Source organism: Liolophura sinensis, chromosome 12, assembly GCF_032854445.1.
Source record: "Liolophura sinensis isolate JHLJ2023 chromosome 12, CUHK_Ljap_v2, whole genome shotgun sequence".
In the NCBI taxonomy this organism is placed as follows: Eukaryota; Metazoa; Mollusca; class Polyplacophora; order Chitonida; family Chitonidae; genus Liolophura; species Liolophura sinensis.
The window spans coordinates 3,121,013-3,140,469 of record NC_088306.1 but is presented as its reverse complement, the minus strand read 5'-3'; the positions used below and the strand labels follow the sequence as shown (position 1 = coordinate 3,140,469).

Here is a 19,457-nt window from a genome sequence, read left to right as displayed (position 1 = left end):
GTAAGTGAACGTAGAGTTCTTACGTGTATAATATACCAGGAAAAGTTCTGTCTTAGATGATCCAACGCAACGATGGAAGCACGCCGTCAGGGCAGCGCCGCTAAGAGAGGTTTCAAGGAGGGTACGGCAGGGGTTTTGTGTTAAAGTCCTGCCGGCACGGTGCGGCTGAGACTGCCTAGTCCTCGCACCGGCCACATGCTCTCGATCTGACATGCGTTTCGAGTGAATTATTGTGGAAGGAGGGGCTAACAAATATCGCCATGTCACCATTTGCATGATTTAGTGCCCTCCCTTGTAACCGGGCTAATTCGCGGGGCAGGAGCCACCAGGATTTCACCAGAAGCGCGCCGTCCGTCCAGCGCATAGGCAATGAGAGTAATCCCCAGCTAAGGGAGTCTGACGAGAGGAACGACGGTAGTGGATTAGCGTGTGTATCCAGCGCGTGTCCAGCCAGAGGCTAAGAGGCTAGGAGCCTAGGAGACCCCAGAAAAGTTGAGACAAGAGTCAAAAAGTCGTTGTAGAACAGGGTTTAACGGAGGGCCATGAGAAGAGCCCTTAAATACCTGGATACGGTAACGGCTGTCCAGCACAAGTGAATGTGTTTCGCGTTAGGTTGCTGGCCTAGGTGAATACATACCCCCGGCTGTTTGGATATATGTATACACCCGAAATATATATATATATATATATATATATACATATATACATATATACACCGAGCACAACTCAACAAGGTTGCAGAGGAGGCTACCAGGAAACTGTGCAGTCCGGAGTAGAAGTAATTTTCACAACCATCTGTGATCTTTTTTTGTATTTACAGGTGAGAGAGTCGTCTTAAGACAGAGAGAGAGAGAGAGAGAGAGAGAGCGATTTTAACCTGTTCGCTTACCTGAGTCGACACCTGTCCCAGGCCTATCACAACTCACCTGAACTACACCGCTCACCTTTAGGTGTACCGCACCGATGAGCTGTTGTTTGTAGTCTAACTGTCGTGACTGAACAGAAGGCTACCTGTCATCCTGACTGGCGAAATACGACTGATTAGGGCTTCGAAAATGTCAGATTATCTTCTCAGTAGCTCGTAGAGATGCGACACGAGTGAAGTGGAGAAACTATCTTAATTACTGAGAAAGTTGACGACACTTTCACACTGTGCTCTCAGAGCGTGCGTGTATATTTAGTTATATTTCCTCGCTCTGTCAGATCAGATCAGTTTAGTTCGGTTCAAACAGCCAGACTTGGAGGCTGTGGAATTGTTTGGAGTTGTAAGGAGATTGGAAATTTTACGAAAAAGGACTTTTAATGATGGAAACAGCTTGTGAACGTGTAGTTGCTTGTTAATCGAAGAGTCGTAGGCCTGAACTCGACTCCTTGGCGCTGAGAGAGGGGCCGTGATCTTCGGGACAGGCGAATCCGCCCCCAGTGAAACTATAAATTACGCTCCATGGAGAATTTTATGAGCGTGCGTCTGTGGTTAGGGGTAAAGCAATACCACCCTAGCCATTAATCTATGTCTGCTTCCATCTCTATTCTCTCTCCCTTTCTCCCTCTCTCCTTGCCGGAGTGTGGAACAGGACAGGTCGACTTAGACGGCCACAGGACAGCGACCTGGCGGAATATTTTCACGTGACAAGTCGTGAATTGTTACAACTACCGGCGTCCGTTGTTACCCGTACATCAGACGTTTTGGGGTCCGCCGTTCAGGGAAGAGAGTTCGGGGCCTGACCCCCTCGTTTTGATCATCTCTGGGGGCAGGAGAGGGTCCCTGACCCGCCCCGAGTCCCATACAGCGACATGAACCTCCCCACCCAGACCTTTCTCCGACTGCTAGTCATTCTGCTACTCTGGGCGGACCGACGATGTTCGGCATTGAAGTGGTTGTAAGTACCAAGTTTTGTATACACTTCTCTGTCTGCTTGCTCTCTCCCTTTCTCTATGATACACGTCTGTTTTCCTCCAGCTATTCTGCCTCTGTTCTCAAGCTGCACCGACCTCATAAGTCATTAGTTCTCCGTCTGCAGTCGTCAGGGTAGAAACCCCATTAATTTTGCTAATGGTTTGGGAGAAGGAGGGAAGACTCGCATGTGGGGAAAACGAAAGCCTGGGCCTGACTATTGCATGTGTATAATCCCTATGAGTTAAACCCAGCCTCTGAAAAATTAGCTCCCCGGTACTGAGGACAGTTTTTCGGTCTTCATCAACGAGTGTGTGGAATCAGTGAGGACGCCGATACTTTAGCTGTGAGAGCGACACCTGTTTGAGATGCGAACGGAATAGGAAAAAGTTGCCATAATTAAGCGTTAATTAGTTGCGTCATGTTTGGTTGTCAGTCGGTTTCCAGACCGTCTCAATAGCCCGTGTATGTATACAGGCAGAAGTCTTATCCACACGTGGAGAGTTGATCCCCACGTAGTTCACCCTTCTCAGATACAAAAAGTAGCCGTGAAAAAGTTGCGAATTGCAAATCTATCGTCGTGGGTGTACAGCGGATAGATGATATCTTGTTAAAACTTTTTCCGTTTTTCTAACTCGAGCATTTCCGTGTTGGATTTTTTTGTCTTTTTGTTGTTTTTTTTTTTTTTGCGCTCTGTACATTGGAGGTGCAAGTTTATAACTAACCAAGCGGCATTTACTTTAATAGGTGCAAATTTTTACTCACATGAAACAGTTTGGCGTTTTTGAGTTATTATAGCAGATGTCGGAACAGTCACATTCACTCAATCCACACGCTAACAAATCTTTACAGAACGTTAATGGAATAAGACTTTATTTGTTTAAAAACTTTTAGTTAGTACGCCCAGAAGCCGTCTTTAACTTTGAGATTTATTACATATTACTACCCTATATGAATCCTCGTCATATGACCGAAAAATTTGTAAATGGTAAAAGCGCAAGCATATATACTGTATATGAAAATTACTTGCGCCTCCACATCAGCATAATACATAAGCTGTGTTACGATTTTGGTGATATAAATTAGGAACATGTTTTAAAGTGTTCTTGTAGTATGCACCTGAAATACTTGTGACATCGGTATTATCAATAGTAAAAGGCGCTAATTTCAAGCAGATATCACTTTTTGCGCTCTTTAACTGATGCATGATAGGAATAAGTTAGAATTCCAGATTATGCTACAGATATCTCTAAATAATGCACTAATAAACCCGTGGGAAAGCCTGTCAGCAACCTACTGATGGTCTCCTCTCACCATAATCCTGGCCGCAGTTGTATCAGTGAAATATTTTTGATTACGGAAAAAATCAAATAAATAAATAAGTAAACTATTAGGCCTCTCCCAATTTATAAGTGTCCTAAACTATTCGCATAAATCAGTTCAGATTAAAGACGTAAGTCAAACATGATATTGTGGTCACTACCCCAGTTTATAATTTTTTTCATTACAACAATTAATATTAAGTATATGTAAGTGCGATGTAGATGTTATACACGTGATTTACACATTACCTAAGACTGTGTACAGAAATGGTCACGTGGATTTTCAATCTTTAACTTTTTCATTTCAGACCTTGATATATACTCAATTTTTTATTATCGGGTCAGCCCAACAACCCATATCTGTAGCAAAAATCTTTGCTATGCCCTCTCATGTATGTCTGTTATAGGTTTAGCAGCTTTCATCGTACCTTTTGTCCGTTATCTGGTTCAGGTTTCACGAGGGTTGAAATCCTATTGTTAAATTTTGGGTAAGCAAATCTGACATCTGTTCCTTTTTGTAGAATGGCAATTTTTCACTAGTCTCGTGGGAACTTTTGTTAGGCAGAAAGTTTGCTACATACACTAGTACGTAACTGAGATTACCTGTAAAGATTACATACTCTGAATATTTTTAATCGATCTCATTCATCATATGTTTATCAGACATTTTTTGACAAAGTCAGGCAGAAAGTCTTCGACAAAATCCTCTTGATTGAGTTTACGATGCAAATGAAGAACTTGGGACTAATCACAAAATCGGATTTTTACTTTATTACAACTAATATGGTTAGAGATTACGATTCATTTATATTTTATTACTATCAATGTGTTAAATAAAATACCAGATATTCCAACGCTGACCTGAATTAACACAGGTGTGTGGAACCCAAAACGACAGGTAAATACGTCTTTACGATCTAACTATCTTGCATCAGAGACCACTGTTTCTAGACTCTTTCTAGGTTTAAATAAAACGTCATGGTGTTTTCAGTACAAGAAACAATCTGGTTGATAGACTGGGCTCACTCATATACACCACAGTTTAGAATTGAAATAAAATTGACAACCATAAAAAATCTACAACAAATGACGTATGTGTATGGGGTACTTTGAGTAGCCTATTGCACTTCCGGTGTGAGGTCGGACTGATTGGATTTGGGGTTTTTTTTCTGTAATTGGTTATGGAATTTGTCTGATACTAGCAATATGTCTGTGATCGTTGTGTGGAGTAGATGAACGGCCGAGACTATATTTTAGTAGCAGTAGTTTCAAACTGGCTTGTCTCCGATGTTTTCTATCAAAGCCGCTCTATCGCATGACACAAATGAGTGAGTAAATGTTATGAAATAAAATTGTTTTTGGCTGGTTTGTTCTTGGGCAATCTACAGAATACCAGCGGATTTGAAGTTCAGTAAAAATGAATCTGCAGCAGTTAACTCTATCCTGGATACACTTTTTAAAATGTCATTTTAAAATATTTCATGAAAGTTGAATCCAGGTTTAATAATTCCGTAGCAATATATTTTTGGCTCACTCCCATTTTCTCACAAGCTTGCAGGTTTTTTACAGCAATCTCATTGGTTCATCCAAGACATGTGACTGTCTATGCATCAAATCGATTTACAACAACATGTTGAGCACTTAAACACCAGCAAGATTGTATTATCCTATACGATGCTAACGAGGACTTGAAGATTGCAAAATGAACGTGTATGTGCACACTATAACTTATACCGGCCGCTATGCTTACATCGTCGTGCTTACGGCCTTGTATGTGTACGCTATAACTTATACCGACCCCTATGCTTACATCGTCGTGCTTACGTCGTCGTGCTTACATCGTCGAGCTTACAGCCTTGTATGTTTACGCTATAACTTATACCAACCCCTATGCTTACACCGTCGTGCTTACATCGTCGAGCTTACAGCCTCGTATGTGTACGCTATAACTTATACCGACCCCATTGCTTACATCGTCGTGCTTACAGCCTTGTATGTTTACGCTAAAACTTATACCGGCCCCTATGCTTACACCGTCGTGCTTACATCGTCGTGCTTACATCGTCGAGCTTACAGCCTCGTATGTGTACGCTATAACTTATACCAACCCCTATGCTTACACCGTCGTGCTTACATCGTCGTGCTTACATCGTCGAGCTTACAGCCTCGTATGTGTACGCTATAACTTATACCGACCCCATTGCTTACATCGTCGTGCTTACAGCCTTGTATGTTTACGCTATAACTTATACCGGCCCCTATGCTTACACCGTCATGTTTACATCGTCGTGCTTACATCGTCGATCTTACAGTCGTGAATGTGTACGCTATAACTTATACCGACCCCATTGCTTACATCGTCGAGCTTACCACCTCGTATGTGTACGCTATAACTTATACCGGCCTCGTGCTTACATCGTTGTGCTTACATCGTTGTGCTTACATCGTCATGCTTACAGCGTTGTATCTTTACGCTATGACTTATACCGGCCTCGTGCTTACATCGTTGTGCTTACATCGTCGTGCTTACATCGTCGTGCTTACAGCCTTGTCATATGAATCAAAGCGCAACTGAGGTACATATCTTGATTAATGACAACTTACAAACTACACGTTGTACACGGTTTGTTTACGGATTTCATACATTCGCCTAGAACATTCCCTGCGTATTTCCGTCATCATTGAGAACTGCTGACTAGGCATCCTGTATAGGGTAGCACAAACAAAGCGTGTAAATCTAGCATGAATCCTTCTTAATTTCTTATCACATTTACTATTCTTAATTCTTTGGTAATTTGTGTCAAACGTTGTTTATGGGAATTGGCCTTACGATTATTGACCCGGAACGTCCATTTTAGTTGACGGCTGGTGTACGAATAGCATTTTGAAAAATGCGAATTGTTTTGGCCAAAGTTGGATGCTTATATGTGAACTTTATAAGACCATTTTAATGTTCGGCTTGTAATTCATAACACATTTTAGCTTCTTGTTGTGTAAATCTAAGATTCAGTAATTCCAACCAGTTGTTTCGTATAATCATCATATAAATCGTACCCAAACTTAAACAAATTTTTTCGCTCTGATCGTCCTGAAGATTCAACACAGCTATACCCTCAGTCATTCCTTTAGCGACCTTCATTAATCGGAATTGATTCCATGCTCTCCAAATAAGCCATAATGTAGAGTCGTTAGTAGTGCGCAGACTATGAGGTTTGTGTTTTTTTGTCACTCTCCTTGTTCGGGGGTTTGCCAGAACCGCCCCATGGTCCCCGAGAACGTGATACTATCCTTCAGTCTCAAACCAGGACGCTCCGAGGGAACCCTTCGCGTTTAAAGAGGCTCACGTACTCTTTCTGTGTCTGAAAAACGAGTTCTGTCTCCTGAACAATGAACACAGCAACGTTAATCCCTGGAGATTTCTCTAAGTCAGTCAGGATAAAGTCAGATAGAATCCGGTGGATTCCTCTTTGGGGATGTTTGACGCTGATTGTATAGTAGACCCCACAATATGGCGGGCTCATAACATGCAGGTAGAGAATACAGCAATTTGCATACATATACTAAAAACAAAAAGTTCGGAGATAAACAACATCTGATAGAAACACGATAAAGCCATCAAAACGGAAAATTAGGCGACATTTTTTGGAAAAGACAAATAAAAGAATCCGCCTGTGTATAGTATTCAGAAATCATACATTTTGTTAGCTGTTTGTAGAAAATGTGGCCTGTCTTTCAGGTTTATAATGAAATCACAACCATTTATCGAAATAACAAATATCCGAAATCTTTAGATTTGCCGAACTTCCGAGCTGTCTTGATTCGTCCTTTGATAAATTATATTTTTCCGTCAAATATACTCATTCACGTTGCCTTTTCTAAATACCTGTAGCTGCACTCTAGCCCCTTTCTGGTCCAGAGTGCTCTTGTGAATTGAGTTTGTTCGGGTAATAGGCGGAAATGACCCTTTCTGCTAACAGCTTTCTAACCGACGTTACCGCGAAGACTGATGCAATCCGGAAAAAAGCGTAATTCGTTTTTCGTTAAACTTTTTTATAAACGTAGCGGCATGCAGTTACTTAGGTTGTGGACGAAGTCAAACCATTCTATGCATGTACGTGAATCTCAAATACATTGTTCCGATTCCTGAATATATAATTCCTGAATAAGTTGCCAACTTTCTAACTGTACTCACAATAGTGGCAAAACTTCATATCTCATCAAGGAAGCGTTCTACTAAGCCAGTTCAGAAATATATAAAACTTATATTTAGATAAATTTGAAGACTCCAGAAGTTTTAATTGCTGTACAGGTTTGCCTTAACATACCATCAGTCATGCTCCCCAACCTTGAACTCCCATAAAGAAAGAAAAAAACGTTTACACGAATTTTGACTTTGTGAAGTAAAAGACACCTTTGTAGAATGGGTCCATATTGTACATAATCTGTTCATAAACATGAAATAATCAGCCGAGGTTCATAGTACACACACAGTTTAAATCAGACGAGATTCATAGTACACACACAGTGTTAAATCACCGAGGTTCATAGTACACACACAAGTTTAAATCAGACGAGGTTCATAGTACACACACAAGTTTAAATCAGACGAGGTTCATAGTACACACACAAATTTAAATCAGACGAGGTTCATAGTACACACACAGTTTTAAATTAGCCGAGATTCATAGTACACACACAAGTTTAAATTAGACGAAGTTCATAGTACACACACAGTTTTAAATCAGCCGAGGTTCATAGTGCACACACAGTTTTAAATCAGCCGAGGTCCATAGTACACACACAAGTTTAAATCAGCCGAGGTTCATAGTACACACACAAGTTTAAATCAGACGCGGTTCATAGTACACACACAAGTTTAAATCAGACGAGGTTCATAGTACACACACAAATTTAAATCAGCCGAGGTTCATAGTACACACACAAGTTTAAATCAGCCGAGGTTCATAGTACACACACAGTTTTAAATTAGCCGAGATTCATAGTACACACACAAGTTTAAATTAGACGAAGTTCATAGAACACACAGTTTTAAATCAGCCGAGGTTCATAGTACACACACAGTTTTAAATCAGCCGAGGTTCATAGTGCACACACAGTCTTAAATCAGCCGAGGTTCATAGTACACACACAAGTTTAAATCAGCCGAGGTTCATAGTACACACACAGTTTTAAATCAGCCGAGGTTCATAGTACACACACAGTTTTAAATCAGCCGAGGTTCATAGTACACACAAAAGTTTAAATCAGACGCGGTTCATAGTACACACACAAGTTTAAATCAGACGAAGTTCATAGTACACACACAGTTTTAAATCAGCCGAGGTTCATAGTTCACACACAGTCTTAAATCAGCCGAGGTTCATAGTACACACAAAAGTTTAAATCAGACGCGGTTCATAGTACACACACAAGTTTAAATCAGACGAAATTCATAGTACACACACAGTTTTAAATCAGCCGAGGTTCATAGTGCACAAACAGTCTTAAATCAGCCGAGGTTCATAGTACACACACAGTTTTAAATCAGCCGAGGTTCATAGTACACACAAAAGTTTAAATCAGACGCGGTTCATAGTACACACACAAGTTTAAATCAGACGAAGTTCATATTACACACACAGTTTTAAATCAGCCTAGATTCATAGTACACAAACAGTTTTAAATCAGCCGAAGTTCATAGTACACACACAAGCTTAAATCAGCCGATGTTCATAGTTCACACACAAGTTTAAATCAGCCAAGGTTCATAGTACACACACAGTTTTAAATCAGCCGAGGTTCATAGTACACACGCAAGTTAAAATTTATTTTAACATTCGTAAATTTTCCATGAACGAGTACAGTATAGTGTCAATTATCCCACTTTCTAATTTGCTCTGAAAGGTGTGATATATATTCTCCTCGTTACTGCATATTTTATCCTTGTGCCATGTCTGCCAACAATGGGAATGAGTTGCTGTCATATGATTCCGTTGCTCAGTAATTCTGGCAGAGAGGTGTAAAGCGTAACACTCTAGGCCACATAGGCCCGCGCGTTTCCTGCCGCCGAATATATACGTCGTGAGGTCTGCCATACTGCTCCTTGAGTTCTGACCGTTTTACTCCGAATTCCGCATGGGTTCTTCTGGTACGTAAATATGATTACTAAATATGACATAACCACGTGTACAAAGCAAAACACCAATCATGTAAATAGATGATAATGTTGTCTAAGTAACAAGACGATCTGTGATTTGAATTTTTACACAAAAAAAAACACGTGGATGTTTGATGACGCACTGTACCTTCCTATACCTGATAAACAAAGCTAATTAAGTTGGCTTTAACCCCGATGTCTAGTTTTTGGTGGTTTGTTGGTAAACTGAAACGGAGCGAAATTTCTTTTAAACATAATCTATTTTCCAGTGTTGTTTGAACATACAGGTGTAAGCTTAAATCTTATGTCGACGAAATATGAAAGTTATATTTTCTTCTTCTCCCTACGGCACAGAGAGTAAGACCAGAGCAGTGACGACAGTGTGATAGCTCGCTGATGGTCACACGTAACCGGTGAAATACGGCCTGAAATTTACGTCAGTTTAGGTTTCATTGTAACTGTTCATGTAAATGCATAAATAGTAGCAAATTACACACCCTGCAGCACCATGGTTTAAGCATAATTAGTTTTAAAAATGCAGTGATGTTGATCGCAGTCCATTAGACCTCATCAGTGTAGAGTAACTCAAAATGCTGTGTTGTCATCACATATAACATGCAAGTCTCAGATCTGATGTTGACTACAAAGGTATGTGGCTTATCACAGGTGTTACGCGAACAATATCTCTAACAAGAACTTATCCAGTAGACTGAGCGCTTTTCGGCTTGTTAAACTTAAGAAAATTATTTGTAAAATCTTTAATTACTGTTGAAACACTTATTTACTTTCTTCCGCTTGCATTGCCTTCTCAGCGATAAAACTTCTGCTCGACTAGCCAGCACAGCTTTCATTGCGTCATGCTCCGGGTGTATTTGGGATTTGACAAAAGACATGCTGTATTTCAGAGTTTAGAGAGACAGACGATGCGTAAAAAGCCTCCTCTACCATGACTAATATTGTTGTGATCTAAGGATGTGCCATTCATAAATATACATTACACTTTAACCTTTAGCCAACAAAGGGAGTACATTTCGCCAATTTTTTTTCCTGGTGAAAACTTACGCTTTAAAATTTACTGTCATTTCTACATTTTGTTAGTGCCTTTTTTTCTTCAGTTATTTCTACATTCACTATGCTGAGACCACCACAAAATAAAATGTCGGGTTTTTTTTCTTTTTCAAGAAAACTGTGCAGACATGTGGAAGGACAAAAGTTTAAAAATCCACTAAATAAAATGTTACATTTTTAAAAACTTTTCAGGTGTATTTCTCTTGAACTTGATTTAATGGTTTTTTTTAAAGGAAAAATGTATAATGAATATGCTAATTTTATTGATGTTAGATATGTTTCGAAGATTTATACCCTTCCACCTTAAATTTAAGAAAGCAATCAGCTTTGAGTTTCCCGCCACGTAATATGGAAATATTTTCTTATTTCCATTTAGAAAATGGAAAATAATTTAACTATGTCGTTCATGAGTCTACAAGCTTTATGTAATATTCCTGGGAAATTTCTTTCTCTACACACGTTTGTTAAAATATGTATTATGGAATTATTTTTTTCTTCTTCAGTTGAAGTAAGAGCAAGCTATTTATTAAAAAAAAAAATTCATATAATGTTTCGCTTACACTAAATTTCAACTGTTTGAACTTTCATTTAACGACTTCGAAATTTTTGCATATCGGCATTATTATATACATACATATGATTCCTGAATAGATGCCACTTAACTTAAAATATCTCAAAACTCATTTATTAGTTCTATTGTCTCTTAAATGTATTCTTTACACTGTACTCAATGAAATTTGATTTCAACTCAACTTAGGGGAAACCCTAAGGAAACCGGAAAGAACCTCTTGAGGAAACCTCGCCTCTTGCCATGACAAAACGGAAACCTAAAATTTTACACTAACATAACCCTGCGTGTGTTGTTATTTCTTAGCATATGTAATGTACATGTCTTTCCTGTACACCAATGATTTTTTAAGACATTACAGTCAACATTCTGACTAAATGTCTCCTAAAACATTTCAGTATCCTAAGGCATTTGAGTCTACGTTCTGACTTACAGGCACCTAAGACATTTCAGTCTACGTTCTGACTTACAGGCACCTAAGACATTTCAGTCTACGTTCTGACTTACAGTCTCCTAAGACATTTCAGTCTACATTCTGACATACAGTCTGCTAAGACATTTCAGTCTACGTTCTGACTTACTGTCCCCTAAAACATTTCAGTCTACTTTCTGACATACAGTCTCCTAAGACATTTCAGTCTACGTTCTGACATACAGTCTCCTAAGACATTTCAGTCTACGTTCTGACTTACAGTCTCCTAAGACATTTCAGTCTACGTTCTGACTTACAGCCTGCTAAAACATTTCAGTCTATGTTCTGACTTACAGTCTCCTAAAGCATTTCAGTCTACCTTCTGACTTACAGTCTCCTAAGACATTTCAGTCTACGTTCTGACTTACAGTCTCCTAAGATACTTCAGTACAGATACTTTAGTGATCATTGTTATTGTAACTCGAGAAAGATGGGTTCGTTTACTGCGTTAAGACACTTTGAAATGATACTGGCACACCGAGACAAGTAAAATGTGTACAGCATATAACACGTGCATGCCTAAGGTGAACAGCGTAACACTTTGTGAGCTAAAGCATTTCATGTTACATTAACTGAAACTTTCTTGTGTTTATTACAGCGATGAAAGATAAATCATGTGGATTTTGTGAATTAGAAATTAGCAAATATAGAAGAGTATAATTAACTGAAAGAGTAACAATTTTATATCCAGATTAAGGCGGTGGAGAATTTAGAAATATAATCCGACGAATTAATATTTTGTCTTAATAATAATGTTAAGCAGCAAACCAACCAAATCAGAAGATATATTTTGATATTCCCTTTTTATCGAATGTGTTTTAGCTAATCGATAGCTTTAAATCGAATGCATCAATGAATTTGGTGTCGAACTGTTACGTCGCGTGTTCAAATCAGACCGCTGTCAATTTTGCTTTCGGTTTTTTTTTTCTCTTTTTCTTTAACCACTCTTCAAAGGCCCATTGAGAACTTCTTATATGTGTTCAGTTCCTTCCTTCTTTGGTAGCAGGCTCTAGATGAACTGGAACAAAGCTTCCGGACTTTTCAAATAACAACACCGGGCCAGTCTTGGTGATTGTTAAGCACGTACGTGTCGGTTGTAGTACCTTACCCTCCAATATGCCGTATATCAGGGCGAGCCGTAAATCTATATATAACCGCACGGAAAACGCTATAAATTTTAACTTAAACAAAATAAAACCGAACAGAGTGGTTGAACGCAAACAGATCTGTCGTGTTGAGTGTGGATTGAAATGATCGTGGGGGTGAGAGACGGGGTCTTCTATGGCTGGGTGTTTTATGTGTGTTTATGTGACGCTTTCACCCTGATCAAATCGTCCGTGGCGGTGATTTACAAGTATACGGAGTTTTGTATGAGCTCTTTGCTGAGTTCACTCTATCCTCGAGCGGCGCTAGCAGAACGCCTCACAGACCCTGGCTTTGTCCCCAAGCGATAATCGTTTTCAGTCTTTTATTTGCTTTACTATAAATGAGGTCATACAGCACCCAACTGGTTAAGACGATCAGCTGAGATATGATATAGAGAAGTGATCGATGTGTACATTCCTGAGCTAACGGGTATTCTCCATGTAGAACTGTTCCCCTAACTGTGTGTATAGACAGCCGTAGAATCAACAGGTGTAAACTTATGCTTATATGTGTTAATGCGTTTGAATTCAGTCATAGCTGAAGTGCTGTAATAAAAAGTGTTTTTGTTTTGGAAGAGCCTATTGACATTGTAATGCACGTTGTACAGTACAACGTAATATTATTATAAGGTGCTACAGTTGCCTATATAACTAAGTCAATGCTGCTTTGCGTGTATTAATTATATATATAGTACAGTAATGAAGGCTTACGGTCTATCTCTATCAAATGACTCACAGTGATGCGTTCAACAGAGCAGCTCAATGACTTGAGACAGGCTTTGGTTCGTACCATAAAAATAACACGATTATACAGTAAAATCTATATATATTATATAGATTATAGTTCTACAAATTATACGACGATATATTTTTTTAACAAAACTGTATCAATGCCCATTACCCGGTTTCGATGGGAAAAGATACAAAATGTGATGTAAGCTACCTGGAACTACCTGGACCTATTACGCGTGACTCGGCTGTCGTCGGTATTCTGGTTTAGTCCACGTTACAATACTCAATATCGCCTATAAATCCTAATAGTAATATAGGCCTAAAACCATAAAAATCACAACGCTACACAGGGCCAATTTGCAAGCCTGAGACTAAAGAAAGAGGAAGATCACAACGCTACACCGGGACCATATACAAGTCTGAGACTATAGAAAGAAGAGGATTACAGCGCTACAAAGGGGCCATATACAAGCCTGAGACTATACAGAAGAAGATCACAACGCTACACAGGGGCCATATACAAGCCTGAGACTATAGAAAGAAAAAGATCCCAACGCTACACCAGGGCCATATACAAACCTGAGACTATACAAAAGAAGATCACAACTCGACGAAAGGGCCATATACAAGCCTGAGACTACAGAAAAGAAGAGGATCACAACGCTGCAAAGGGGCCATATACAAGCCTGAGACTACAGACAGAAGGGGATCACAACGAGAGTAAACCGTAACGGCAATGTGCAACTGGCATGAGACGGAAGGATGCCGAGTTTCCCATAGCCATAGATTAACCGCCTACAAGTAGATATGTTTAGGGCATGGTGGTGATGCCTTTACTGTACAGTCTAGTATGATAGGCCACCGCTATAGACTGGATTACTATCCTCAGGTGCAATACGGGGCTGTGTTAAGACTTCTCTGTCGGGTACAATTGCGCTCACCCTCCACCCCCACCCTTCTCTCTTTCTCCATCCCCAAACACCATTTCCAGATATTGCAGCACCCTTCCCTTTTCCCCGCCCCGGGGACAAAACTGGGCTTATGTGTCTCTTACCGTTTGATGTTCCACCTCGCACCTCGGTTATATTGCTTCCCTTAGAGACTCGTCTCGTACCTTGTTTACCATTGGATTTCCGTTTGCTACATTTTGTACTCGTTTTTACACAGAAGTCTCAAAGACAACGTAAATGCCGATAAATAACCTGGAATAGCGCTGAAAGCAGTTTGTTTAAAACTCGAAAATAGATTTCAAAGTTGAACAAAGACTAACGCAATATTTCCGACCTGCCCGCAAGTGGAATTACCGTTATTTACGTGTGCTTCCAGCCTCAAAGTACAAAGGCAAACTACTTGACATGTGTATCATTGATTCAGACGTCGCTTTGCTTCCGTATCCTTACTGAAGGGTAATATTCTAAATATGTACGTATAAACTAGTCACCTTGCTCATCGCGTTGTGAACCTTTTGTGAAGTTCTTGTAACAAGGTACATGGTGACTGTTCTTTCTATCGGCTTAGATGTATAGGATTTTTGGATATCGATTACTTCTATATAGATGAAAAAAGAAATGACATTTTCCGAAAATCCACAAGTGTTGATTTACACGATACCGGTACATTAATCTAACAACAGTATGGCAGTATGTACCAAAACAAATGAGATAATTTCATTCAGCCTTATTACTTCTGTGTAAACCAAGCCCCCCCCCCCCCCCTCATTTCTAATACCCTTATATACCTCCGGGTTCCAGCATCTTACTCTCAATGTACTTGTTAACACCGCAGAAACACTTCAGTAGCTGTACATATATTTACCTACCCCATACAGGGTTTAAGCATATCCGAAGGTTTCACTTGAATACATGGGACAGTTTAACAGCTAGTAAAACACCTGCTTCTTGTTAACATTATGTTTGCAGTGTGTGTTTTGCTATTAGGTTCCAGTTTTATGTCGACTATACTGCAGTTTTAATATCGAAGCGTATCCTGAAGTGAATATATGATATGGACACCTCAGTGAATTTGAGATTATCAGCTGATTCCTGTGATTTTATCGGCTACTTTACGCGATACCTTATCGCCTACAGATAAGACACTTACTCCAAACCGCCATTTATAGGGTTTACCTAGTAAATAATCTGAAAACGTGAGAAAAAATGCCTTAAGGAATTTCTACGCGCAAACAAAATACTTTTTAAGTTGACGGGTACAGTTTAAAGAAGGGTTTTTATTTTGTTTCACGGATAAAATTTTTTGGTTTCGTAAAATTGTTCCATGCTTGATTTGAACCAAAGTGAACTTGGTTTTTACCTCGTCTCCCGAGATTCACGGGTATCTATATTTTTATTGTGAATACCACTGGCTTCGTTTAATGAAAGGATAAATCAGTGAACTCTAGAGCAGTAAAGAAAGAATCAACCAATCAAATAATTGATGAACCGACGCATCGTGAGCTGAATCAAACAGTAGATTAATGTATGAATCAGCAAATCAACGAATCAAAGAAGGAGTAGTTCATTTATGAATCAGTTGGTAGATCACTGAAGGAATTGATCAATGAATAAATACGCTAATGGGTCAATTAACCAACGATGTAATTAAAGTACCAATGTATGGATCAGTTTGTATGATTAAATCAATGAGTGTATTAATAAATTGATGAATAAATGTGTCAAGAAATCAATCAGGTGCATGTATACATTATCACTTGGCATGCATTACCAGTTATAAGTTTTTACAAGAAGAACTGGTGCCACAACTAGAAATTCCTTGGTCTTAAAAACGCATCCAAAATTTTCTTAAATCTTGACATTGTAGGGGGTACAGAAACCTATTACATAATGCCTGGCCATGTTTTTGCTGACCCAAAGCCATGTTACAGAATTCATGTCCTCCTTAGTTAATGTGTGGCACTGAGGCCGAGTCGATGTACCACCGTTACGTTCGACGATTTACTGGAATAACAATAGAATATAACACTTTATATCTCAGCCCATTGCTTGCCATCTCGTGGAATACCCAAAACTCCCTAAGTGACAATGTACTGTTTTTCGTTTGGAGAATGTCTACAGCGAAGTATGTACACTACGATAAAGACATGAAAGCGGCATTGGGATCAAGTTTATCTGATACCCTTACCTATTACCTGCTCATTTGTTTGATTGATTTAGAATAAGGTAATGAATCCCTAGTGTGGCAGCACCTTGACTGTACAGGTGAGATACCCTATTATTAAGCGGCATCCTGACAAATCATGTCAGAGACGTGATTTACTTCCATCAGTTGGGTAAGAAGGTGCAGGTAACGCTCGTATTTTACCTGTAATTAGCAGCTGTCAACTTGAGGACATTGTCATAGCGCACCTGGTAGTTGTGGAGACACAGGTATGGCAGCTAACACTGTGTTACGCGCTCCCTAATCGCTTCTAAGCCAGCTGTATACGCATGTCGAGTGGAACCTCTTCTAATCCCCAGTTATATGGGCAAAAAACAGACAAACCCACAGCTCATTATATGTCTGTTGTACATGTACAAGTGTGCATGTGGACCTACATGCACTGGCTTTCCACTTCCGCGAAAATCTCGCGAGAACCACGACATGATGATTTCGGTATGATGCGAGTGTTCTCAGCAGCTATACACTGATAATGGAAGATACATCATCTATGATCTTCCATTCCGATGTGTCTACACATTTCTGGCTGAATTTGTGGTCTGGAATGCGTTGGTAAAGGTATAGATATGCGTAAAAACAAATAAAAATAAAAAGGATGGAACTGTCATCCGTGTAAAGCATGTAAGTCCCTGGCTTTCCCGCAATGTGATAGCCATATATTCGCAAAATCCCGAGGCTCTCGCGAGATTGCACAGAAAGTTAATGCTATTCCGCTCCGGCCGTACAGTGTTTTTATTGGCTATTTTTTTAAGTGAGTCTTAATTTGAATGTGTGAATTGTTTTTTGTAATGTTTACTTTTTTAAAAGATATTTAATTAGGTGGATTATAGTGACGCCATGAGTTTTCAAAAGGTGGGCCTACATAGTTAAGTCTTATAATTTGTGTATGTCGTTGTAAGTAGCTAGAGAAATATATTTCTAAGCGGTGACGATATTGACATTTTTACTATAGTCATCTTAATCGTCACATATGTCTTAGGACACGTAAACGAGCATTTTGACTAAAAGTGCGTTTTCTGCGGTAGCACACTCCATTTGAGCAGTTTTTTACTTCCAAACATAGGCGTAGTAGATTTTTGTTGTTGTTGTTGCATATTATGAATTACAACAGAAAAAAATCATATATCTCTCTCAATTTTCGTGTGGTACCATGCTATACCACCACATACACGGCCTTCACTTTTCTCTACAATATGGTGTAGAAAAATCAACCTAGCATGACCACCATTTTTTAAGATGTGGTTGCTGGAAGTCTAGTCATAGCAATTTGCTACCTTCGTAACGTTTAAAGGTGTGGGTAGTAACACTGGGCAAAAAGTTTTCAGTTCTATCCAAAACAGACAAAATTCTGATATATTTTAACTAGGTGCTAAATAGCAGTGCAGGAATGTATAGTGCAACAACAACCCAAAATGTCTGTATGGCAGTATTATCCAATCAGTGCCCCTTTACTCCTTAGTTCGGAGGCAAATCTTGGACCCAAATTGCGCATGTGTAACCTATAGAAGCCATTGCCAAAGATCGCTGCTATAGTGTGTCAGAAATTTGTCTCCGTCACCAGGTTTGCCCCAAGTCTCACGCCCGGGGAATTAGCCCCGGGGGTAATGGTGTCAGACTAGCGCTGTCAGCCCGACAGTGACACGAGAGTCCACCCAGCGAATACCAACGACACCAGGGAAACGTCATCAGCATGAGAAGATCGAGCCGTTTTGGCCACGTTCACTAGAATAAATCGACTCTGCGATAAATAATAGCCATGTTTATTTATTTATTTATTTATTTATTTCATTGTTGTTTAATGTCATTCTGAAGAAGTTTTCAGTTATGCGATAGCAGTCATTTGTAGGAATTTAAAATACTAACGTGGTCGGGATAAACTGACGAATTTTCCAGCCTATAACGTTCACTATATCAGTGGAAAGCAAATGATCTTTACAGAACTTTGAACTGCAGAAACGGCCGCTTGAGTGTCGTCGATTGATTATTTGCGCAAAGGTCTCGCAAACAGTCTGAGCGGAGGAATCTACAAACTCTCTGCCCAAGGCCATTAACCCGTGCACCCAGCTGACTGGAAGACGATTGGTTTACCACTCGACCACTGCTCGCCAGACTATTTCCTCTCTATATTCATTGTACAGATGCTGTTAAAATGGCAGATATACCAACAAACATTTTTTAAAATGGGATGCAGAAACAAGACATAGAACTTTACTATCTGGGTAAAAAAAAGCAGATAGCACTTACACATAATTACACAGAACACTCAGGTTCCACTTATATTTACTTCGATATGTCATTTAGAACGAAGAAGCACCCCAAACATGCCGGCTAATTTGGCACGAATTTTCACTGGCTCACTACGGGGCCTGACTATTCTCACAGGATTCCGAATAAGACGCATGATAGGAACTGTAGACATTCCAGAGTAGACTCAATTTGTCAAGTGTGCGCTCTGCGTATTTGTCCACATTTCACAGCATAACCTAAACACAGTCTAGATGGGTATTGATTCATACTTGTCTGCTTACCGGATATATGCGTCTAAATACGCGCGTGTTTTGCTTAAGTATACATTTGGATAGGGTGGAATTTGGGTAGGAGAGCTGCGCGACGGATGAACTGTTGTACAGCACCCACACTGTTGAAACGGTCACTTTTAAAGGTTTATGAAGTTGTGTCAGCAGTCATCGTCAGATTTAGACTCACGTCTAAGGAAACCCAATTCTGAAACACCGGGTAGAGATCGGCTGTTAAATAAATACATTATCAGCGTCGTTGTAGTGGACGGAGAGCTTTGAAATCGGTAGATTCGGGGCTAAACCCTCAGTTTAATCATACCTAAAGCTTTAAAATTGTTAAACTTGGTACTTGGTACTATTTGGTGCACGTAATGAGATGAAGTGCTAGTCGGTCCTGTGTCAGGCC

General features: G+C 39.7%; 1 protein-coding gene across 1 annotated transcript in view; it reads left to right on the top strand.

The window, feature by feature from the left end:
• The first annotated feature begins 880 nt into the window (after positions 1–880).
• LOC135479215 (protein Wnt-11b-2-like) overlaps positions 881–19,457 on the top strand; it is a 59,197-nt gene continuing 40,620 nt past the window's right edge. Inside the window, exon 1 of the mRNA XM_064759007.1 lies at positions 881–1,880. Coding sequence (XP_064615077.1) covers positions 1,795–1,880 — 86 coding nt within the window. The 5' untranslated portion in view covers positions 881–1,794. The remainder of the gene's footprint in view (positions 1,881–19,457) is intronic.